General features: G+C 33.7%; 1 protein-coding gene across 5 annotated transcripts in view; it reads right to left on the reverse strand.

Moving 5' to 3' along the window:
• Positions 1-559: 559 nt before the first annotated feature.
• LOC143251126 (IQ motif and ubiquitin-like domain-containing protein) overlaps positions 560-27,082 on the reverse strand; it is a 40,315-nt gene continuing 13,792 nt past the window's right edge. For 3 of the 5 annotated variants that reach the window (XM_076502501.1, XM_076502502.1, XM_076502505.1), the window contains 4 exons: positions 25,353-25,529; positions 23,670-23,924; positions 21,378-21,563; positions 18,238-18,594 (listed from right to left, as the gene is read on the reverse strand). In XM_076502501.1, coding sequence (XP_076358616.1) covers positions 18,448-18,594; positions 21,378-21,563; positions 23,670-23,924; positions 25,353-25,529 — 765 coding nt within the window. In that variant the 3' untranslated portion in view covers positions 18,238-18,447. Of the gene's footprint in view, positions 1,031-18,237; positions 18,595-21,377; positions 21,564-23,669; positions 23,925-25,352; positions 25,530-27,082 lie in introns of those variants that run through there. The other 2 variants (XM_076502503.1, XM_076502504.1) reach the window with 2 other exon arrangements.

Below are 27,082 nucleotides of genomic sequence, written 5' to 3' on the forward strand. Positions count from 1 at the left end.
AGAACATGACTTAACGATGCATAGAATTGTTGTAATAATACATTTAATTCTTTAATAATATCTTAATTATTTCTACAACAACAATTGTAAGGAATGTAATGATCCTTTTTTTATATTAATGGTATAGAATAATTTACTTATTTTAGAATTTCATCAATTGAATACCACATTTTCATGCTTGTTTTTCTTTGAGTAATAATAATTTTGACTAATTAATAGCCCTCATGTATTCACCCTTTATATATCTGAGGTTTTAAGAGTAAATAGATTTTCAGAAATTTGCCTCTTTTTCTCACACATTTGTTCGTTTTTTGCCAAAAAGTAACGGACTTCGGTTTGAGATGGTGGAACAAAATACAGGAAAAATTACTTATGTTATTGTTTTATCTTGTTACTACTATATGTTAGTAGAAAAGGAACTGATTCAATTTTATTAAAGAGTTGGGATACTGAAGACAAAAATTAGTTAATTTGAACATCAGGTGATGTGTAATCTGCATTAGTGTTCGTTTTTGATAATCGTGATGAGTCGTAATATTTACATAAGTGCCTGTAACTCAAGTGAATAAATTTATTTCTTAATTTTTTAAAAAGCGAGTTTGGCAGTTTTAACAGTTATGTTTAACGTGTAAATAAGGAAACCATGCTTGAAATTAATAACGTAATTAAGTTTTTCCAAGTGGAATCAAATAAAATCCTTCTTAAAATGGTCATTCAGTTATTTAAAGCAATTCTCAATTAAATGAATAACTAATAATATTTCTTATCCTTTAATATTGATTAACATTTTATATATTTTTTATTAGTTGTATATATAAACAAGGAAACGACTGGTCACGTTGAGGTTGTTGCACTCCAATGAACATCGTGTTACGTCATTTATAATAATTTCTGTTCAGCTCCAATAACATCAGATTTAATTACGTCTATCTTCTTTACGTCATACTTAATAGACCTTCGTGGTTTTTCCCAGGATATTCTGGCTCCCAACACTGATTGAGCACTTGTGACTACTGTTGAATGAATCGTTCTGGAAGATTTCAAATAAATCTTGAATAAAAAATTTAAATTCAGGGTTAATGAAAATGATAAGAGTTTTATAATAAAACATACCAAAACGAATAATCTAGAATAACCTTTCCTTCCTTAATCTTATTTAAACATGTGTATACATAAGTATGTATGTAAAATAAAATTTGCAGTCCCTAATCAAAATTAATTGAATATTTTCGGGATTAATCTTTCAGTTTTTAAAAATGAAAAATATACATTCTAAGATTGGTGCTATATAAATCCGAGATACGTGGTTTTAAAATACAGAAGCAAATAAGGCAAAAATAATACAAATGGATACTCATATGAAACTACAGGTGTTTGAAAACTAGTGTTACTGACGTCTATACAAACAACACCACAACTTCAAAGCAAATTTCAGTAGTTGAAACGACAATTAAGTTAAAAAGAACACTTGCGAGTGATTTGAATGTAATCTCTCGACCTTCAGAGTATACAAAAAAGAAAAATCTTGGAAGGGATGGCAAATATGGAATCTCAAGAGATTTTGATAAGGAACCCTTCAAAACGATAGCATAAATTCTGCTTTTTGTTTCCATCATTTTTAGATTTTGGGTCGTTATATGGGCTTCTCTGTTTGATTTGGAAATTAATATTGAAATGTAAGGAAGAAGTAAATTTGAAATACATGAATAAACATGTACATTAATATGGATACAAAATGCATGTCTTTTGAGTTTAAAATAAAATGACTAAATTGTATCTTTACAGTAATGAGCACACACACACCCTTCCTCACGAAGAAACAAAATATAATGGGTGTATAGGTAATAGTAGTAACTGTAAATGTGGGAAACAGTAAATGTTATATCTACGCTTATGAACTGATAAAAATTGTAAAGTGGGTAGATGGTAAGAATTATTCATTTCCCATTAATGCAATCAGTAATTCAGTATTGAATTTTGATGAAGGAAGAAACTTATCCACCTGCACTAAAGCTAGTTTCATTACAAAATAATAATGTGAAATATGTTACATAATGATAAAAATGAAACAATTAGTAAGTACTAAAAACATTTCTTATAAAGTATTTTTAATATATAGCTTATTAACTATTAAAAATAAAAGTTTTTTCGAATCAAATAAGAAATTGGTTTTCCTAGTAGAGTACGGAGAATAAAATATAAGATTTCAGAAGTTAAAAAATGGATTATACATAAACATTTTTATCTATTAACATTGAAAATATACAAGAGTTTATCGATAGAAGAAATAAAATCGATATTTTAAGGTACTTGCAAGATATGAAAATTAAAATTATAGAATATCTTATAAAATTATTGATATTTTTAAAATAAATGTAATGAAGATTGAATTATAATAATTAGTAATAACATGGATAGACTAAAAGCTCTTGGATTAACTACAATCGTATTTCGCTGTATTGTATTTATAATTCCATTTGGAATGTACGTATATTTAATTAAAATTGCCTATTCTTCAAAGGAATTCAGATGTTTTGTAATTTTCAAGATTTGAACCTCATATCGGGGTTTTGACAGTTCTCGGAACTGAATCCAGGGATTTATATGAAAATTGGTAGAGACATACAAAGAATGATTTAAAAGAAGCTCCCACATTTATATTTTCATAATGAAAATCAAGGGATTATGGAGCTCCATGCATTTAGTTGAAAACTGATAAGGACATCTATATGGTTGTTTAAAACTAGTCGTTCGGAATTACTTGCATAGTTATTTTTAAGAATTATCATGGATAATTAACAATTTATTTTCCAAGGTAAATACTGCCATATTAAGCCAGTTATAAAACAAAACAAAACTGTAGAAGTTACTAATCGTATTACCGGCTTTACTTCTATCACGCTAAAATTTTTAGATGGTCAATAGCTTTAACTTGTAGGTGATGAAATTGCTAACAATATGTTTGTTTTTACACAGTGAAACACAAAATGTCAGTAAATTAATATTGTTGTAGGCTTATATTTTTTAAACAGTTAATGGCTTGTTCACTAGAGGGAGATATTTTACTTGGTGTAATGCTTGAGTGATGTTTAAACGAGATGAAAGTTTATGCTTCTGTGGAATATCGAATATTTCTGTCGTGCTGTTAAAATTTGCGTCATATAAAAATGCCAAAACGAGCTAAGTTACTTAATAATTTCAGTGTTAGGTACAATATTTTATTGAGTTTGTTCGCCAGTGATCAAGTTAGTGAGGGTGTTAATAAATTAAAAACAAGCAAGGAAAGTTTTGCAAATAAGTTGGGCTCATATTTATTTCTGAATTTCTGCTGAATTGCTGTTTGTGAAATTAAGCCTACTAGTGAACATAGCCTGTCGTCTGCACGAAACGTGATTGATAAAATAAATTCATTTTGTATCCTTACGTGGACAGAACTTATTTTTTCATCGAATAATTCAAGATAAGTCGCCCAGCGATAGAATATATTATAACGATATCATCAGTAATTACCTAAACGATTTGTGAGAAAATAAACTCGTCAGACTACGTTTAATCAAGATTGAAACTTCTTGGCATTCTTTGTATAAACCAATATTCGTACTGTATAAAAACAAACTGAGATGGATTGATGAACTCTAACAGTATGCACACGCTGCCCGGAAATTACGATAACAAATCTCTTAGCATATATGTTTTGCTGGCATAATTTTCTGACATCTTATAATGCTTAGTATAGATAGTACCTGATGTTCTATCGAAACCTGTAGGATGTTCCACCATCGATAAAACTTTTCATGCATATAAATCATTTTTTGCCTACCTGTTATCTTGTGAACCAGTTTTTGCGTTTATCTTGGTTATTGTTATGCATTTATCAGGTATGTCCCTCCTGTGAAACTAGAAGTAGTTAGGTTGTTTTAAACAAATATATATATATATATATTGTTAAATGGTCCAAATGTTTCCTAGTGGTTATTGTGCAAGATTGAAGATTTAAGGTTCGTGCCATATTAACACGAGGACAAGCAAAAAAATCTCACTCCAAATTCGAAGCATTGGATGTGTTATAATAGTGATAGTCAAATTCTACTATTTGATTAGAGTAGTCCAAGAATTGGCGGTAATTGGTGTTTGTTAATTGCCTTCTTTCAAAGCCGTTATTTCAAAGCGTCGTTTGAAATGTTAAAGTAATAAAGTGCATAATTATTTCACAACGTGTTTTCTGTCTAATGTTTTGCTTCATGATTAAAGTATAGGTAAATTGTTTTAGCTTTTCCTTAAAAAAGACAACTTATGTTTCGTAGCAACCGTGCTGTTAGTTAACTAGAGTGGACAAACTTCTATTTATTATTAATCTTTAAAATTTCCGTAGTACAAACAAGTGGAACTACGTATGTTTGTAGTTTACTTAAAATATTCATATTTCAGTATAAGCGAAACGATTCTGATTTGAATTTAACTTCAAATGTTTGTGGTACTATGCAAGCGCAACGATCATGTTATGATTGCTAATTTGTTCTTACTTGATACAAACTTGTTTTCCTTTTTACATTTCGTTGACCTATTAAGTAGAATTATTTATAATTTTGTCTGATTGACAGCTCTTGCTTCCTTGTGAGGTATAGGTTATTTAGGAACTCTCAGGACTGTTTTGATAGTTAAAAGATGCTGTTTGCTTTCTGCTTAAATGAGTTGACCCCAGACTTGGGTCCACACAAAAGTTTCAGAAGGACCGTAGTAACACTATCTCTTAAGGTACTCGCTACCTACAGATTCAATGTGCAGAGAGTCTTGGTTAGAATGGAAAATGTTTTAGTGAGGGGGGTTGTGCTGAGAAAGTTTAGCTGTTCTGGCCCTGTGAAGACAACCAACTCTTGGTTTCCAACGTTGGAGTGATCCAATTTGTTGATTAAAATATCTTGAAAACTAATGAGTGTGACTGTCTTCCATCCTTAAGAGTTTATTTAGTTCTGTATACGAGTGACCAGATCTATTGTTAATATTCGTGTCATAACGTATCAGGCATGAGTGTCGCTTTATTTTACTTAAGGTTAATAGTCCTGCTTTTTCTTCATATGAAACTTTGTTCATGATATTCTAACTTTTTCTGATGTCTTCGTACTATGTATTTATCCTGCTTGCGAAACTCAGTGTATTACATTTTTACATCTAAGAAAGATTCATCTATATATAAGTAAAAAGGGCATTAGCACCGAAACAATCCTCTTTTACATTATTTAAAGATTAGTTGTTTGAGATGTTTATTGTTTGTAAACATGTAGTGAGTTTCGTCTGTAAGAGACTTAAGAGTAACCAGACTAGGTCTGTTAGAGTAATATTTCGGAATGACAAACATCATGTTCTAAGAATGATTTTTAAATGTATTTACAATTGCTTATTCCCATGCCTGATATTATGTTGTGAGACACTAAATATTAGTCATAGTTTGGTTGTATGTCTTTCAATTCTACTTTTTTGTATGCAAAATGTTTTTAGTGCAGGATTCCTAAACTGTGGGTTGCAGGATTTTTTGGGTGTGTGTAACGATAAATATATTTTTTAAAATAAGGAGTGTGAAGAAAAGCTGAACTATTTAAATATTAAAATATCATTCTTTATGTATGTTATTTGTAATGAAATTAAGATACTCAGTATTTATAGATTCATTAGATTGGGGGCCCGTTCATAACGCGGAATATTCTAGGGCACCTTTTGCCGAGAAGATTCAGAAACTCCTGTCTTACAGTGCAGATTAAATTTCTTCGCTACAAATAAGTAACATTCGATGTAGGTGATATAATTAATGCGGTTTATGTACATGTATCTACAGTGGCTTCCTTTTTACTATAAATTTTATAGTACAAGAAGCGCCATGTGATGAGAGAATATATATATACGCCTCTCGTATTGTCGTGTTTATTTTTATGTCTTGGGCACGCTTACAGCATCTATTGGTGACGTATGTAATAAATTATACAGTATTTAGATAATTAAGTTCGAAAATTATCCTGCCCCTGTCCGGATTTACAACGTTAAAATCAGGGGTTCGATTCCCCTCGGTGGGCTCAACAGATAGTCTAATGTGGCTTTGCTATAAGAAAACACACACATACTGCATCTTGGCGGAATTAGGACTTAAAATTGCCCGCTGGTGTTGTCTTCACGCGCTAGATTCGTATGCAAAAGTCCAGTGGTTTTCAATGTGTCAGTTAATTATAAAGGCAATGACCTTATTGATACATGCACAGTTTATATGTACATATATAGATACATTAAAACATAACACTTTCGTATTATATAAATCTTATTTTGGCAGACTTTTTTACGAAATGACGCCGTTGATTTTCTACTGGTTTATAAGTATATGTATACATTTAGTTATTATATTTACCAAACACACGTTAAATCCAAGAATAAAAATACACCTGGTATAAGAAAACCGCTTCAAGCGTACAAAGCGTTTATTGGCCTACACAGAAGGAACCTTATATGTGTGGCTTTAACTTTGGTTAAACCAAAATTTCCAAGTTAAATGACCTCAAACAAATATATCATAGATGGCTACAGTAGGTTAAGGTACACGGAAAAATATACACACAATGATAATATTTGTTTATGTCGTCATTTGAGGATTTCAAATAATACTTAGAGTGTTTCCATCTGATGTCACCATATTACATGTTGTTATGCAAAAATTAGTGATAAACTTAAAGCAATCGATACTCACGGCGAAATATACCGCTTGTTCGTTTTGTGTGCTGTTGGTTTGTCAGATACATCTGGGCCCGGTATGGTCAGGTGGTTAAGACACTCGACTCAGAATCCGAGGATCGGGGATCGAGTCTCAGTCACACCAAACATGCTCGCCCTTTCAGAATATGTTACATTGGTCAAAGAGTTCGCGGTGGGTGGTGATGACTAGCATTTTCCCTCCAGTTTTACACTGCTAAATTAGGGGCAGATAGCCCTCGTGCAGCTTTGCGCTAAATTCAAAACAAACAAACGAACAGATCCACCTATCGTCCATTAAAAACGTGAAATATTTTAGCGTTCTATTTCATACTTTTATTGTTCTATTAACTGACAAGAGAAAACAAAATGTAAAGATAGTTTCTGTTTACAGGTAGTTGCTGTAAAAGTGAACAAGTGATTTATATGAATAATTTACTCTGTATTTGTGTTTCTCTTCCCGTTTATAAACAAACAGATTTATGTATAACATTATTATGATTCGATATTTCGAGTGTGTTTTACACAAGTCAGTTTGTTTACTCGCTCTTCTATAATCGAAGTTACTTTTATACCACTGTTTAGATTTCTTCAATTCATCATACGAACCCATGTTAAAGGTTATCAAATATTCTTAACCCTACTTTAAAAATATTACTTAAAGTAAATCTTAAATAATTTCTTTTCTTTAATTCTTCTCTATAATGGATAATGGAGGACACCCGTTGTGTTTTTACAAGACATAACGTAGGTAAATTAGTATACAAAATTATTTGCGAGCTATAGGGCCTTTTACCGGATCCTTTACTGGGCAAAAATGTACATGTATACCCATACAAAAATAACGAATGTGTTTTCATATAGCAAAGCCACACTATCTGCTGATTCCACCGAGGAGAATGGAACCGCTCATTGTAGAGTTGTAAATCCACAGACTGACCGCTGTACCAGCGGGGGACTGAAAATAGTGACAGAGTAATATGATATTTTATCACTTAGTTAGGCGAGGGTGTTATGTGACAATTATGGGCGTGAAGTACAATAAATAAAATAACATATAACGCAGTTTCAATTGTACGTAATTTGATTAATTAACTGGATTCATGGAATATGCGTACACTGAACGAAACGGTGCATTAGGAATATTTTAAAACTTGGAATGAAGAATGCCGACGGTTTAATGAAGTTCAAAATGTGAATTTTTGTGGGTTTTTTTTACACAGTTTTGTAATGTTATATATAGTGTAATGAACGAATATATTACATAGAAACCCAGTTTTTAGCGTTCTAAGTACTATTACTCGCCTTTAAGCTACCGGGGGGAACAATAAGGAAATAAAGTGCAGGTGATACCAAACTTGACGGGTACAAAATAAACAGCATTTCTTTTCGCTAGTTTCGAACGTGTTAGAAATAACGCACACAAAATGTTGGGCAGACATGGCCATTGCTTATATCTGGATTGGTTTGGTTTTTGGAATTTCGCACAAAGCTACTCGAGGGCTATCTGTGCTAGCCGTCCCTAATTTAGCAGTGTAAGACTAGAGGGATGGCAGCCAGTCATCACCACCCACCGCCAACTCTTGGGCTACTCTTTTACCAACGAATAGTGGGATTGACCGTCACATTATAACGCCCCCACGGCTGAAAGAGCGAGCATGTTTGGCGCGATGGGGATGCGAACCCGCGACCCTCAGATTACGAAGCGCACGCCTTAACGCGCTAGGCCATGCCAGGCCCCTTATATCTGGAAGTCAGAAGTTTGAATTTTCTTATTGCTTGGAATGTTCGACATCTGCTAGCATAGGGTGTTCTGACGTGTTGGGAAAATTTGTTATCTGCCACGATATGAAGGCCGATCAAATGCTATCTCTGAAACTAGTAGTCAGAGGTAAATAGGGACATTCCACACCTATTTCAAAATTATAAGAAAAATTAAAAATTTGACTCGTCCTGTACGCCAATGGTATATTCTAATGGCATAGGAGCGTCCCCTTTGTACATGACAACATAAATTATGTTAATGTAGGACTAACGTTACGACTTCATTCATAATAAAAAATACACTTCTTACCTCTGTTCGGATTACTGACATTGTAAGAGGGTTTCGGCACGTGCGCACGACAGTACACTTCATCGTCGCTGGTGAAAAACGTCTGTAAACTCAGCTTCGTACTGCAGCGAAGACATCGGAAGCAGCCGTGATGAAAAGTTGCCCCACGGTTGGGTTCAATGTTTTCCGTAAGATAAGCAGTCTTCCCACACCGCCGGCAGTATTTGTTCCTTTGTGGAGTTGTAATCTGTTTTGCTTTCCCTACTCTGGTAACATTTGTAACTTTAAGGACATTTCTACTATTTTCGGCATCACTCACCATACGCTCAGCTGATGACGTAATTTTGTTTGTTACAAAGTTTTCCGCCTTATTCTCGGTGCCAGCTTCTACTGAATTTAAATTCTGCTGTACAGAAATACTCGAGAAGTTTCTATTATGGGCTGTTTCGCGTGAATAGTTTGCAAATGCTTCGTTGTACTCGTGAGGCTCCTGGTCTACATTGACCTGCTGAAGTCTTTCAGTGCTCCACGGAGTGACAGTCAGTGTCGGTGTTGAAATAAGTCGGCAAGTTTCACTTCGTATTTTCTCCAACCTTTCCGTTAATTGGCGCCAACTTGCCTCGTATATGCGTATATATTCCACTATTCCCGGTTTCCACGTGCGCTCGTGGTCACGGCCTCTGCGCCACGTTTCATCCACGATATTCTGTGAATAAAGTGTCCCCGTCACTGGTGTATGACCACCCAGCATTGCAGTTGCTCCAAGTGTCGACACTTTCATTGCAAAGCAACAAAGTGGACAGTATGAATGTCTCGAACGAAATCGTTAGTTCCAGACTGTCAGTAAGATATTAGTTATGATCTACCTACTGGTACAAAGACGAGGCACTGAACGGCACTGATTACGTGAAAACTTTACGTTCTATAAACAAGCACATTATCAAATCGGTAGACCCAAATATAAATATCCTCAAGTCAGTGCAATTACCTATATCAGAGGCATGAACAAACAACCCTGGCTACAATAACATTTTCCCCTCTGGAGCTGAATTTACAAAAAAACTTCAATATTCTGCACCCCATAAAATATACATTTCTATATTTTTATTACAGATCATATGATACAATTAACAAACTAAATCCCTTCTTGAAGGCCTGAGACTCGAGAGTATGATTTGAATGCCAACCCCTTCTCCTATTTTAGGTAAAGAAACCCCTCAGGCCTGAGCTAACACCATTACACAGAACATATCGCATTACGTGGTTAGCAGAAATCTGCGATAACATTTAAAACGTTTTCTATATCTACTTGCAAATCATCAGCTGAATGAAAGGATACTTACTTGTGAGACAGCACTTTTAATTGAATAACACAGGCTTGCTATGGCTTTATTGTGTTTATATTTTTACATATTCTACAGTAATTTCTTAACGCTAAATCCAGGTGGTTAAGGTACTCGACTCATAATCCGAGGGTCGCGGGTTCGAATACCCGTCACACCAAACATGCTCGCCCTTTCAGCCGTGGGGGCGCTATAATGTGATGGTCAATTCGTAATTCTTTGTTAAAAGAGTAGCCCAAGAGTTGGAGGTGGGTGGTGATGACTAACTGCCTTCCCTCTAGTCTCACACTGCTAAATTTGGGACGGCTAGCGCAGATAACCCTCGTGTAGCTTTGCGCGAAATTAAAAAAGAAAAAGTGATAGGTCAAAATGATATATGCACAAATTATAGACTTTTATCCTTTGAAAGAATAAAATAAAGTGAAAATCATTTTCTATACCTTTTCACTTCAGTTCTACTTTCATCTTTCTATATAATATCCATAGGAACAGATAAATGAAAACAGTTCTCATCGTTACTGCGAAACCTATTATTTGTTGTTTATTAGATGTATTTTCTTCTCTTCTGTAAACGCGAATCAGCGCCCTCTATTTTATAAGTACGATCGATCAGCGGATATAGAGGACTGGGTCATTCGGATTGATTGTTTTAGTTATAGAAACTTGTTATCTAAACTACCTGCCCTGGTATGAGGCCCAGCATGGCCAGGTGGTTAAGGCACTCGACTCCTAATCTGCAGTTCAGGGGTTCGAATCCGCGTCACCCCGTGAGGGCGTTGTAATGTTCAGTCGATCCCACTATTCGCGGGTAAAAGAGTAGTCCAAGAGTTATGACTAGCTGTCTTCCCTCTAGTCTCATGCTGATAAATTAGGGATGGCTAGTGCAGATAACCCTCGAGCAGCTTTGCGCGAAATTCAAACCAAACCACCTGGTATGTACTGATTTGTTATTTTTGACTGTCTCTAAGATGGATAAATAATTTTAAATTACTTATGCATAGATATAACTATATATACGTAATGATCCAACCCACAGAGAAAATAAAATCAGGTCAGCTGGAAGTTTTGTAGATATAATCTTTGTTCATGTAAATAAATAAATAAATGAAAGAACTGTAGGATCTTGGAAGGCCATATAGTTTCTAATTTCTATTATTTTTGTACGAATTCTCATAATATATTTAACTTCCGTCAAGATTTTGTAGGCTGCAAATAAATAGGTAAATGATAACCCAAAACTGTGTATTTTTTTGATTTGTTGACAACAATACCCAGGAAACAGTTACCAAATCTGTGTATTTGCTGACAACAATACCCAAGAAACTGTTATCAAAACTGTATTTATGTTACCAAAACTGTGTATTTGCTGAAAACAATACCCAAGAAACAGTAACAAAATATGTTACCTTAAAACTCAGATTTGTTGTTTAGGACTGTGTATAAATCTTTTTTTTTTCTTTGAAGAGGGTTCGAACTTGGAACCATTCGCACTATAAGCAAGTTCTTTATCAACTGAGGTAATGTATTAAGCGTTGGCAGTTTCTGATAAGACACTTTTTCAACCGGTTAACAACCACGTTCTCTCTAACAAACAGGGTTAGGACAAGTGCCGTTGGTGTCAGCTTTTCACCAGTAATTCAATTTTCGTGTATATAGAAAGGATCGAACCCAGGACCTCTGGTACACTTGAAGTGTTTTATCAGTTAAACTACACTGTAAAATCCATTATCTTTACTAGTAAGGTAGTTTTGAACTACTACAAATGGAACTAAAAAGTCGTTTCCCGTATAATCTATAAATATCTAGTCAGTGTTGAATTCCTGATGAAAAGAATGAAATCTATAATTCTATCACACCAATAATGGACGGACCTACAGAATCTACTAGGTTTTCCATACAATCATGAAGTTCTGAGACTTCGATCCAAAAATTAGTAAAGCTCTTGTTTCACAACTCCAACGATCTCGTTAGGTGTTTTTTTTAACCAATGTTATTTTTTGAATTAAATAACTTAGGTTAAAAACTTCAACATACTGTTTATCTTTGTAGGAACTCGAAGCACATTTTAACTGCACATATAAAATCACAATTATAAAAAATGTTTGTTATTTATAGTAACAATGTCTGTCAAAATCAATTTACCATTTTATATTAATATGGCCAGGTGGTTAAGGCACTAGACTCGTTATCCGAGGGTCGCTGTTTCGAATCCCCGTCACACCAAACATGATCGCCCTTTCAGCCGTGGGGGCGTTATAATGATATTGTCAGTCCCACTACTGGTTGGTAAAAGAGTAGCCCATAAGTTGGCGGTGAATGATGATGACTAGCTGCCTTCCCTCTAGTCTTATGTTGCAAAATTAGGAACGGTTAGCGCAGATAGCCTTCGAGTAGCTTTGTGCGAAATTCAAAACAAACCATATCATAATTTAGGTGGAAAAGGTATATTTTCAAGTCCATAAGCTTTGGAAATAAAAATATTTCATAAAGGTAAGATTTTTACAGATGACTATTAATAATTTTAATATAAAATATAACATGAAGCATAATAAGAAATTTATGGCTAATGCTGAAACTAGTTTTCTTTTTATTAAATATTTTCTTATGTTTATAAACATCATTTATTTATGTTTTAGAGAATCTTTAAATAAGTTATAATTTTCAGTTCCAAAGGAGTTTATTTGATGCAAAGTTACCCCTGAGCTACCTGCGCTAGTTGTCCCTAATTTTGAAGTGATAGCCTAGAGCAGTGGTGCACAAACGTTTTGAGTAAGGGGCCACAAACAGACTTCTCGTAACCGTTGGGGCCACACAAAAGTGAAGATTAAAATCGTCCCAAAGTTGTTTCACACAAGATGGACATCACATTTAAGAACACACAAATAACGATTACATCAAAGAGTTTGCACATTATTCTAGGAAATGTTATGATACGTCAACTGTCACAAAGTCTGTGCGATGGATGGTGCTGGATGTCATCTACGAGCTTAGAAATGTCCGGTTTGATGTTTAACGTTGAAAGAAGCAAGACTGCTTCCATATGACCATCAGTCAACTGATTGCGAGTGTTGTTTTGCTTCAGTTTCATATGCGAGAAAGCCTGTTCGCAGCAGTATGTGCTGCCAAACATGATAGTGTGGACAAGTGCGTTCTCTTTCGGATTAGCAATTGTATCAGACAACGTTTTGCAAACTGTTTTCTCGGTAAATAGCACGCAATTCATCAGATGCCTGGAGATCAGTAAGTTCGAGCTGATATTCTGCTGATAAGTCATCCACTGACACACTGAACGGATCAGCAAAAAGTTTCATCAACAATCTGCATTGGTCAAAGTCATGAAACCGTGAGTTGAAGGATTGAATCAAGATATCTAGCTACCCAACATAAGCTTGTGTGTCAATGTCCTGATTCTTCTGTAGCTGTGACTGAAAAGTGGGAAAGTGCACAAAGTTGCCTGATGCTGCTTGCTGCTGGAACAACTGAAACTTTGTCCTGAAAGCTGAAACGTGATTTGAAAGCCAACAGACAAACTGATTTTTGCCTTGCAACTTCAAATTCAGATCATTCAAGTGTTGTGTCATGTCGACCAGAAAGGTCAAATCAGCTTGCCATGCTGGATCAGTCATTGAAATCACTTCTGTGTCTTTGTTCTTGCTTTTGAGGAATTCTATCATCTCATCAATCAACTCATAGAATCTTTTGAGCATCTTCCTCGACTCAGCCAGCATACTCCACAGTGATATACAAGGTCACCGTAGTCTGAATAAATTTCTTCAAGAAGACTTCGAAAACAACGGTGATTGAGCCCTCAGGATTTGATGGAATTAATGATTTTCGTCACTAATGCCATCAGTGCCTGAAAACCAAGTTCTTTACTGCACAGGTTCTGTTGGTGAATAATACAGTGCAACTTCACCAACTGTTTGTTCTGCTTTCTTCGATGCTTCATCAACAGTGCTACCAGCCTGCTACTTTCTCCGGTCATGGCTGGTGCTCCATCAGTTGTCACACTTACCAGTTTCGTGAAATCCAATGAAACACTACTACACAGTCGTACTGTCTCCTCGAATAGAGTAGACCCAGTTGTCTGACCCTTCATGGAACCCATGCCGATTAGTTCCTCTGTGATATCAATCGATGACGACACACCACGAACAAAAAACTAGTAGCTGTGCTGTTGAACTGATGTCAGTCGACTCGTCTGCTGCCACAGAGAAGTAGACAAAGTTGGCTGCTTTATTTGTAAGCTGCCTTCTCACGTCTGCTGAGAGGTGTGAAATTCTTCGTTGAACTGTTATACGATTCAAAGCCACCGTTTGTAGCTTGTGAACTGCTTCCGGACACAACTTTTCCGATGCAGTAATTACACATTGCTTGACAAAATCACCATCAGTGAACGGTCGGCCAGATTTCATTATCATAACGAAATATCGTAACTGACCTCACATGCTTCACCTAAATCTGCTGACTACTTTGAGAAAACGTTCTGCTGGTGATTCAGCGACCGCCGCAGAGTTTCAATTCGAGCTGTTCGTTCATCACCGACAACGTTGTGGAAATCTTTATGCTTCGACTCATAATGACGCTTTATATTGGATACCTTCGCCACTGCTACCGTCGAATGACACAGCAGACAAATCACGTTCTTCTGTTGTTTAACAAAATAGTATTGCGCAGTCCAATCATCATGAAACTGTTGGTTTTCGTCGTCAACTTTTCTTTTACGATTAGGTGTCATTTTTTGTTACAAAATAATATCAAAATAGGGCTCGTAAGTAAATCTCGAAGAACAATTGAAACACGTGAGATTTCGTAATTACGGAAATATTACATCATTGCGCCAATTATTAAATGCCTATACATTGACGAGATTTTCTTATTAAATTTTCTTTATTGCTCAACACAAATATGGAACCATCCAGTGTCTAATCTAATGAATATTCTTCTATAGCGCTTAATCTTCGCGCAGGTGCGAACTCTCTATGTTTGACTTTCCCGTTGGACATCGCGGGCCACTCGGCGACTCGTCGCGGGCCGGACTTTGTGCACCACTGGCCTAGAGGGTTTGGTTTGTTTTGAATTTCGCGCAAAACTACACGAGGGCTATCTGCACTAGCCGTCCCTAATTTAGCAGTGTAAGAGTAGAGGGAAGACAGCTAGTCATCACCACTCACCGCCAACTCTTGGGCTATTCTTTTACCAACGAATAATGGATTTGATCGTAACATTATAACGCCCCCACGGTTTAAAGGGCGAGCATGTTTGGTGTGACGGGGATTCGAACCAGCGATCCTTGAATTACGAGTCGAGTACCTTAACTACCTGGCTATGCCGGGCCTAGCTTAAAGGAAAAGCCGCTAATGAACACCACTCACCGCTAACCCTTGTGCTATTTTAAACAAATAGTTTTTACGGCCAAATAATACGATCGCTATCTGTTTAGTTTTATCTTTTCTGCAATAATCCGTTTTATAGCAATACAAATCTTATCTGTAAAAATAACAATCCTTGAAACTTCTTTCAGTGAAGATGTATAGTTTCACAAATATCAATACTTTAGACCAATACCCATGACAAGTGTATGTATGTGAACATATATATTTAAAATAAACTTTCATACTAAAGTATTACACTACACTTTCAGAAGAATCAGCTAGTGGCAAAGAATGCATTACAGTAATTGAATTAGGTTCTTTACAGATTTCATCATGCAAGAGACGTTCTTATTCAAAACGTTCATTTGTTGCTGAGCGTAAAGCTACATAATGGGCTACCCGTGTTGTATGCAATGCGAGAACTGAAACCTAATTGTTAACGTTATAAGCCCTCAGACTGGTCGCTTAGGCACAGAAGGCTATTCAAATAAAATTGTTGTTACAAAAGTAAATGAATGACTGCTCGTCATTATGAATCACAAAATATGTTTTATGTGTATGAATCATAGAATATTGATCGTAGCCTACTGGACTTTGAAACTGAAGGTCCATGGTTTGTTGTCATTAGTGAAAAAAGCGCATTTCGCAATTCAGGCTTTGGTAACGTTATAAAAGTTACATAAAAAATATTCACGCTAGCTGTTCCTAATCTTGAATTGATAAACTAGAGGAAAGGCAGCTAGTCAACAGCACCAACCGCCAACTCTTTGGCTAATTTAATCGAATAGCGAAATTTCAATGCCACTTTTATAACTCATACTGCGGACAACTTAAATCACACCTGTCCTGCTTTTAAACGAATGATTTTCGATCATTACGTCTTACTCCAATTTTCCCTAACCTCGGGCATGGAAGACCGTTTAGCTCCCCGAGACACATAAACCTAGGCCAAAAATGGCGATATTTTCAGCAACAACCCTCAAGAAACTCAATCTAACTTTTTTTTACCGCAATAAGACAGGGTCGCTGTAAACAAATCACGTGGTAACAGTTTCAGGCAAAGTACAGCATGAATATAAAATATTTATTATTCAGTAAGAGAGAGAACGTTTCAAAATTGGTGTGTGTGTGTGTGTGTTTTTATTTATAGCAAAGCCACATCGGGCTATCTGCTCAGCCCACCGAGGGGAATCGAACCCCTGATTTTAGCATTGTAAATCCGGAGACATACCGCTGTACTAGCGGGGGGCATTCAAAATTGGTAGCGCAGTTTGAAGGATTCTGTGATAGAGTACAATATATTAAATTTACTTCTAAGAACCATTTTAATTACAAATATTATGCATATATTTATATATATTACACAAGAGTTACAACAAATTTACCACCTTAGTAAAAGGAGACCAACAACTCCATATGATATTATAAAACATTTCTCGTAAGTCGTCTATAAGAAGAATGTTGTGAATGAAAACTGCACGATATAAATTACAACGTGGAAAGGTAAAATGTATCCTGATAGGGGAGGTATCTGATGAAGTAGGTCATACATAGCAGTAGAGACAAACTACTTGATAGAGGTAGCCTCTATACGCGAATTTTAAAACAAACAGGTAATTAGAAACATTAGAAGCAGATAAATGTGTCCGACAACGACCTACATCTAAAACTTCAATTATCATTTACAGTTAGCTGTAAGTTTCTTCTAATTAATTGCAAAAGCAAGAAATGACAATTAAAATATATAAATAAAATACGTAACTAAAGACGGGCAACTTATGGTGATAGAGAGACTTGTCTCAGTGTTCCCATGATAGTCACTTATCTCTATGAGCAATATAACAGGATCTATGATGCATAGGTTAGTAACGTATACTAGATCTAACTCTGATAGATACCGTGTCTCAAACGGCGCGAGTCCTAACTGTTCAGATACCTTTCTTACTAGGGTTCATGTTACTTTTCCAATACTATGTGTATATGACAATTCATTATTAGAACTCATTGCACTGTGAAAATGAAACGATGAAAATTATTACAGTTATTTTATTGTAAATTCTTAACTTGTAGGAACCCCAGAATCATTCTACTAAATCAGCTGATTTATCTATAAATTTGCCCCCGATTTTTTTAGAGCTCCCCTAGATGATGCAATTCGCAACTAAAAGTTTCAAAAATCAGCGGTTAAATTGCGGTGGAATGGTCCATAATGGCGTTTCGTCTCTTGAGGAGGATTCGAGCCACTATTGTTCTTGGTCTTCTGATGTACAATGTAGAAGATAGCACCATTTAACAGTTGAATATATTTACAGGGAGTTACACCTCTTTCAAAACCTAATTTAAACATTTACAAAAATGAGGCCAGGTCAACATTTACGGAGTAAAATTGTTTTAACCTTTGTTGATCATCGGACATAGAATTCCTCCAAAGAATATTCAAGGCTAATGAGGAATTTGGAATTTCTTTCGGTGTGGTTCGAATGTCCAATACCAGTGTTTTTGCCCCTCCGGGAGACACCAATAAGTCAATATACTTGCAATGCTTTAATCCGGTTTTAGGTTCTCCGCAGTGGACGTAGCAGACAGACCAATGCAACTTCGCCTTAAAGCAAACAAATAAACCTAACATGCCACAATCACATCATATTCATCAGTGGAGAATGCCTAACATATAAATGCTTTAGATTTTAGTTCGTGCTATTTTACACTTAATAAAATTTATAGAAATTAATAAGAATTAATACTTTTTTACTATATATTTAATTTGCCATTTTTTCCCCGTTTCAAGTATTTCTAAATTACAGACAAAATAACTTAGATCTTATAAAGAATTTTTTGTACGCAATGTGTAACTGTATAACAGTAATACATGTGAAACGTGGTCCTTAATACGCAAATTTTACGTCAATTGCGTTGCACTATGTATGACCATCACAGGTCTCATACATCAATTTAGCAACATCTTGACTTTACTTGTGCTGCCATCTTTTGACGTGAAATCCAAATAAGGTAGTAGTCTAGGAAGCGAGGAAAAATACGACTTTGCTGCGATATGTTTCTGTTGGACTTGTTGAATAAAAGTTGGACTGTAGTGCTGAAAATAATTGAAGAAAGTTATTGTTACAATTTAAATGTCGACAGATAACCGTTATTGGTTTGTTAAGTAAAAAGAATGAACTACATGAGACATTAGGTAATATACATTCTGAAATTAACAATAACTTGAAAATATTCTACACATCTACTGTCAGTATGTTTTGATAGAAATAGAACAGAAAAAAGGACATAAAAGAAAGGGCTGTAATAGCTAAACTACATATTATGTTTGTTTTAATAAGTTACTCACATTTTCTACAGTTATCCTGTTACATTTTTGTATCCTTTCAGGTCCTTTTTCTTGTTTATGTTAAAATATTTATATTTATTTAATTTTAGACACTTCATGTTGCAGAGTCAACCTTACATTGGCAGGTCCTCGTTAGTGTGATGATTTGAGGACAAACTGATTTTAGTTTAAATTGATGGAATAAGTCAGTTTAATAACAAAACATTAAACAATATGTTTGTTACAGAGTAATGCTGAATTTCTGTCAATTTGACTGAATGTGTGAGAACGGGCAGACCAGGTGATAATTCATTCTGTTTATTTTAATGTATTAATACAAACTGTGTGTACATGTGTGTGTGTGTGTACAGATATATGTAGATGTAGGTTTATAATAGATATATTTATATGTTTTATATACAGATGTAGGCTTATAATACATATAGTTACATGTTTTATGTACAGATGTAGGCTTATAATACATATATTTACATGTTTTATGTACAGATGTAGGTGTCTAATAGATATATTTATATGTTTTATATACAGATGTAGGCTTATAATAAATATATTTACATGTTTTATATACAGATGTAGGTGTATAATACATATAGTTACATGTTTTATGTACAGATGTAGGCTTATAATACATATATTTACATGTTTTATGTACAGATGTAGGTGTCTAATAGATATATTTATATGTTTTATATACAGATGTAGGCTTATAATAAATATATTTACATGTTTTATATAAAGATGTAGGTGTATAATAGATATATTTACGTTTTATATAAAGATGTAGGTGTATAATAGATATATTTACATGTTTTATATACAGATGAAGGTGTATAATAGATATATTTACGTTTTATATAAAGATGTAGGTGTATAATAGATATATTTACGTGTTTTATATACAGATGAAGGTGTATAATAGATATATTTACGTGTTTTATATACAGATGAAGGTGTATAATAGATATATTTACGTGTTTTATATACAGATGAAGGTGTATAATAGATATATTTACGTTTTATATAAAGATGTAGGTGTATAATAGATATATTTACGTGTTTTATATACAGATGAAGGTGTATAATAGATATATTTACGTTTTATATAAAGATGTAGGTGTATAATAGATATATTTACGTGTTTTATATACAGATGAAGGTGTGTAATAGATATATTTACGTTTTATATAAAGATGTAGGTGTATAATAGATATATTTACGTGTTTTATATACAGATGAAGGTGTGTAATAGATATATTTACGTTTTATATAAAAATGTAGGTGTATAATAGATATATTTACGTGTTTTATATACAGATGAAGGTGTATAATAGATATATTTACGTTTTATATAAAAATGTAGGTGTATAATAGATATATTTACGTGTTTTATATACAGATGAAGGTGTATAATAGATATATTTACGTTTTATATAAAGATGTAGGTGTATAATAGATATATTTACGTGTTTTATATACAGATGAAGGTGTGTAATAGATATATTTACGTTTTATATAAAGATGTAGGTGTATAATAGATATATTTACGTGTTTTATATACAGATGAAGGTGTGTAATAGATATATTTACGTTTTATATAAAAATGTAGGTGTATAATAGATATATTTACGTGTTTTATATACAGATGAAGGTGTATAATAGATATATTTACGTTTTATATAAAAATGTAGGTGTATAATAGATATATTTACGTGTTTTATATACAGATGTAGGTGTATAATAGATATATTTACGTTTTATATACAGATGAAGGTGTGTAATAGATATATTTACGTGTTTTATAGACAGATGAAGGTGTGTAATAGATATATTTACGTGTTTTATATAAAGATGTAGGTGTATAATAGATATATTTACGTTTTATATACAGATGAAGGTGTGTAATAGATATATTTACGTGTTTTATATACAGATGAAGGTGTGTAATAGATATATTTATATGTTTTTGGGCTAATTAGTAATAACTTCTTCTTCAGTAGCACTGAAAATGTTTAAAAAGTAAAGAGAATTATGAGAAGAAAATATTATGAAAAGTTGTAACCTAACCTAGTGAAAGATAGTACATAATACTCTGGTATATACTGTGGTATATCTAGGTAGGGGCTAGAAGGGCCCACTGATAATTTTATTTTATGTAAAAATACAAAGGATGGAGGGCCCACAAAAAACATTAGCTGCTTGGCCCACGTAACCTTAAATCTATCACCAAGTATATAGAATGAAAAGATTTAAACCCAGATGTGGTTTACTTTTCCTCACACCTGCTTATGTCATATCCCTTAAAACTTTCTAGTACTACAATGAATGTTTGTTGGCTATGTATGCATGCTTGTTGTTTGTTAAAACTCATTGAGGCTGATTGTTTTTTGATCCTCAAAGTTTTTCCTTGTTATGATCTATAAAATTACCTTTGCCAAAACATTTTGGGAAAATTCTGAAAGAAATATCAACAAAAGCCAGTAGAGAACATCATAGATGACTATCTATCATGGACTAATCATGAAGTGGAATACCTGAGAAACACTGTTTAGTGCACCATGATTTCTGGCTTCTTGCCTGTTAATGAGAATACAGTTCCAGGGGGTCCACTCGTATTCCTTGTTCCACCGTGGAAACACCAAGTCAAAAAGGTTAGTGCTGCCACTTAATGCACTTTTTCCTTTCCAGATCTTTTCTGCCAGATAACGAATTTCTCCTTCCTAAAGAGAATCAAACTTATTGATACATTTTACAAATTTATTACTAACTGTATCAGAAAGGTTCTGAACAGTTACTGAGTATTTAGTAATTCTTAAATGAGGCTTTAACTTGTATCTATTATGCAGTTGATAGAAAGTAAACAGTCAGACTAAACGTAAATGTAAACCAAAGTCACTTAGCACTGTACATATAACTTTGTTTTACCATCAAGAAGCTTTCACTTGTGGTTATGTAGGTTTCAAACTGTTTCAGTCACATCCTCATAATGGAAGACACAGTGTTTGAGCTTTCATTAAGATACATGTGCAGACCCTTCCCAGTTGTATAAACATCAGCATCTGACATCATTATTACACATGTACACATCAGTCATAGTTTTTCAAAGTCTTGAGTTTTATTGTCATTTTTCAGAGACTTGAAGTTAGTTGTTTTAATGAGAATGTTTATTTATTATACTGGAAAGAGAGATTTAATACATTAAATATTAATCAAACAAGTTAATATTATGAGAAATGTAGTATAAAATTACTGCTGATAGTGGAGGAATAGGAAATGGTAGGTCTGATCTTACTTATGACCGTGGTATAAGTGAGGTATATCAAGGTAAAACTGAGTGACTCTTAACATAGACTGGATAGATCCACTTGATAATTGGTGACTCTATCAAGATATTGATCACAAAGTCTTTTTATAACTCTTACCAAACTGAAATGATGAGAATGGAAGAAAAACTGAAACACAAAATAACTAATCTTTATTATGTGATCTAACAAAAACAGAGTGTGTGTGTACCTGCTTGGATGTTCAAAACATGCCGAATCATCTCATTACACTTGTTTTTCTTTCAGTTTGTTGTAACAAGACCTTATATAATACCACTTAGAACTAAGACCAAGGTTCAGGCTGTACTGTTTCATTAAAGATGGAATCTCAGATGATTTGAATGCTATGATTCTTAGTTTTCAAGAAACTTCACTGTTTTCAAAGTGACACGAGCTATCCATGTCACTGGTAATTTGCATTACAACACAGGTAGGGGCTTCTACTTGAAGGATGGTTATATTCATGTTCAATATGAAATTAAGAATTCTACCAAACCTACAAAACACTTGTTAGAACAATCAGTTTTTATTACACCATATTAAGCTATTTTATTTGTAAATCCTTACTAAAAAAACAACAAAGGTTCATTCAGTATATAAAAAACTATTACTTCCATCAGTGTCTTATAACATTGTTATATGACTGAATATAAGTTTTTGATTGTCACTTTTTGCTTAATATTAAAATTTAATTAGGCTGAATAATGAGTGTCCTCCAAAAGAAATGTTTCATAAAGATAAGTTACTACCCATAAGATGGTATCCTCTGTAAGTCTATAAGTTACTACCCATAAGATGGTATCCTCTGTAAGTCTATAAGTTACTACCCATAAGATGGTATCCTCTGTAAGTCTATAAGTTACTACCCATAAGATGGTATCCTCTGTAAGTCTATAAGTTACTACCCATAAGATGGTATCCTCTGTAAGTCTAGAAGTTACTACCCATAAGATGGTGTCCTCTGTAAGTCTAGAAGTTACTACCCATAAGATGGTATCCTCTGTAAGTCTATAAGTTACTACCCATAAGATGGTATCCTCTGTAAGTCTAATCAAGCACTATAATTGCATTCATCCATAGTTTTATTTTATAAGACTCACTGTACACCTGTAAAAAGACAATCACCGTTTTTTATGTCAACTTGTGTAACTGATCACATAGAAATTGACAGATGTTTGTAGAACAGCCACTGTATTTTGTCCACCACAGCTACAAGTGATGATGCACATATAACATCTCTTGAGAAGGGTCTGTATGCTAGTATTTAATGTATTTTCTAAGATATGTGAAAGTTGAAAATTCTAAACTGATCAGAAACAGGTGTAACATGGTGATCAGTTGTATGATTGGTATGTGGGTTTCTTGAAGTTCTGTTTGTAAATCTTTTGTGGATTATTTGGTTTAATCTTAAAGAAAATTCTGGATTAAAAACATTGACAGGACAACAACTATATCTTGGTGTTTGTTTTCCCCACAAACTTACTCTTGTTTCTATAAACTTACATGTAGAAGGAACACAAGTCCAGTAGTGCTACCAGACTGTCTCTCCTTATCCCACACTTCCTTCAACATCTGAAGAAAGACTCTTCCTTCTCTTCTTCTCCACCCTTCATTTTCAAGGTCACGACATCGTGTACACTTCCAAGTAAGAACCTGCCTGGCTACCTCTCCAGATCCTTCGTTAGGAATCAGGTAATGAGTGTCACAGTAGCGACAGTGAGCTAACCTCTGTGCAACATTTGTTCGAGCTGAAGGAAGCTTTAGAAAATACATTTACTTTAAGACACCTGTAGGTCACTTTACAGAAATGTTTAATTCTGTTTTATGTTTCCACAAAATTTTAGCTGGTCTAAGTAATAAGTTTGAAGAAACTAAAGCAAGTTACAAGCTTTGCACTTTATGATTCTCTTACCCATCTTGAAAATGAAACATAATTCTTTCTTCATGCATTTAGCATTCCTCTGCCCAGAAAAAAAAAAAAATTCTGTAGCCACTCATCCACATAAATACCAAAATACAATACTTACTGGACATGCAAACAGCCACATTTAATTTCATTACTTGAGATAAAAATTAATACAAATTAAGATATACATTTTAACCAGTTATCTTTAATTTAAGAAAGGCCTCACATTACTTCATTTTTGGTTTCTCTGACACATAGTAAAATTTGTTTCTACCATAAGCATTTAGTGCACAGAAGTTCATAGTTTACCATCAAATCAGGAAACAAGGAAGGCTTAATGAGATTTTACTTAAAGTAGATTAGTTTCGAATGACACAACTACCAGGCTAAAGGTTGGATCATTTAATAGATTCGTTTCATACCATTTGTTTTTCTAAAGATATCAACCAGAAAATAGTGCTCACCTTTTATTGGTCAAAGAATAATATTTGTTTTTCATTAAACAAAATGATTTACACTTGTTGAATGAAAACACTTAAACCTCCTAGTTAGCAGTTTCTGAAGATTGATATAAGTTATCATAAATTTAAGTGAGTGATTTTGAAACAAAGCTATGAGCTTAGGTTATTTTTTCTACATGTAAATTGTAAAAACAACAATGTATCCTTTTGAAGATTTGGTACCCAACCACATACTTCACTGTATTTTGGTATATTATGAATAAATATATTTTATTTACTTTACCATAAACATTAGATTAACTCTCAGTGTTTCTGAATTTTACAGGTACATTTGTTTGATAACAGTTTTTTCTGAGATCAAAACTGAATGTTTTATATTACTTATGCACATCAAATGGTCTTCTGGTCACTAAGAGATGAAACTTCTTAATAAATTTTGAGTCTAAGAATGAATTAGTTAAGAAGATATTCTTGATAAATATTGTATATTTCCTTTGACAATCTTACAAAATTTGACACTAAAATGCTAACATTTTAAAAGTTGTAATATATACTTACCACCTAATGGGTACTTCAGTGATTTCAGCCAGGAAATATAATGTGTAATCTACATTACAATAAATACTGTTCCGTTTCACTTGAACTAAGAGATTTCAGAGAAATTCGAAACTAGAGACACAGTAACTCTTATTCTGTTCATCAGTGATATTTAACAGGGGAAAGAGAAGAAAATGTGGCAAGTTTGGTTAAGAAAAAAGTAAGAAAATAAATATTAGACATGTGTTTGAGAGTATTGTAAACAAGACAAGGTAATCAAACCTTCTGAAGTAATGCAATTTCTGGGTTGAAGGCTGGTTGTCTTGCATATTGCCAGAACAAATCCAAAATACACTGTCTTAAGCCTGTCAAGTATTTTTCATCCATGCCTCGAACAAGAAGGTCCAGCTCTCTGTCCACCAAGGTTGTTAACTCCCGAGTTAACTGACTGTCTTGTTCCTGTTGGAATTGAAAATAATACTAATTTTAAAGTTCTGAATCAAATTAATGAGCTGTATGTCCAATGATTCAGAATCACTCACAGATGGGCAACGTTTCTGGATTCATCAACACAAACTGTTGTCAGATGTAACAGGAGCTTAAAAATATTATTCTGCAGTAAACAGTTACTTCACTTAAAGCGTTACTGTATTTAAAGCTATAAACAGCACATGAAAACAGTTATAAATAAAACATCCAGGTATTTGTTTATCTTCATAAACAGCATAAGCAAACAAATATTACTTTAAAGTCTGGGGTGTCTCTAAAACCAGCACATGGAAACAGCTGTTACTTAAGAACTTGGTAGTGTTTTGTACCTATAAACAGCACTAGGAAACAGATATCATTTTAATATCATAAAGGGCACATGGCAACAATTATCATTTAAGAACCTGGTGAGGTGTTTTGTATCTTTAAACAGCACTAGAAAATGCTGTCACTTAACAGTTCAGTGACCATGTTTGTTTAGGAGAAATAAACAGAACAAGAAATACAACTGAATAAATACTTTTTGGAGTATTTAAAACTATTAAAACATAAATGAACATTAAAAGAAACCAATAACAACTACGAAAACATGAATGAAAAGTATTCAGAGAAAACATGGTCCTACATTCAATATTTTTTCTTTGAGCACAAGTAAAATAAACTAGGTGAAGCGAAGCAGTGTAGGGTTATCTGTTAAGTGATGTCAATCACAACTTGGAAAACATGAATTTAAAAAAAAAACAGTTTATAATATTGCAGGTGATTATTACAATGGAAATTAATAACTTGAAGAATTCATTTATTAATGTAATTAGTTTGTGGTACTTTGTAAATTAAGATGAGCAAAACAAACAGTGAACTACAGGTACTGTGTATTGCATCATTATCATTGCATAGTGAACATTTATAGCAACCAAATTCCACTAAATAATATCTAACGGTAGTGAGATTTCAAATACTGTTTAAACCAACTTGATACTCTATACTCAAAAGGCTGTGATACGTTTTATATCAATTTAAGAAACATGTTTGATTGTATCTGTATTGAAGTAAAGCTTTTTAAAAAATGGAGCTTTAGCTAAGAGAATCTTCAGTCACTTGTTGGGATTTATCTATTTTGATTGATTGTAACTCCATTCAAGTAAACCTTTTTAAAAAATGTAGCTTTAGCTAAGAGAGTCACTTCAGTCACTTGTTGGGATTTATCTATTTTGATTGATTGTAATTCCATTGAAGTAAAACTTTTTAAAAAATGGAGCTTTAGCTAAGAGAGTCACTTCAGTCACTTGTTGGGATTTATCTATTTTGATTGATTGTAACTCCATTGAAGTAAAACTTTTTAAAAAATGGAGCTTTAGCTAAGAGAATCTTCAGTCACTTGTTGGGATTTATCTATTTTGATTGATTGTAACTCCATTGAAGTAAAACTTTTTAAAAATGGAGCTTTAGCTAAGAGAGAATCTTCAGTCACTTGTTGGGATTTATCTATTTTGATTGATTGTAACTCCATTGAAGTAAAACTT

Source organism: Tachypleus tridentatus, chromosome 5 (assembly GCF_004210375.1).
Source record: "Tachypleus tridentatus isolate NWPU-2018 chromosome 5, ASM421037v1, whole genome shotgun sequence".
NCBI lineage: Eukaryota > Metazoa > Arthropoda > Merostomata > Xiphosura > Limulidae > Tachypleus > Tachypleus tridentatus.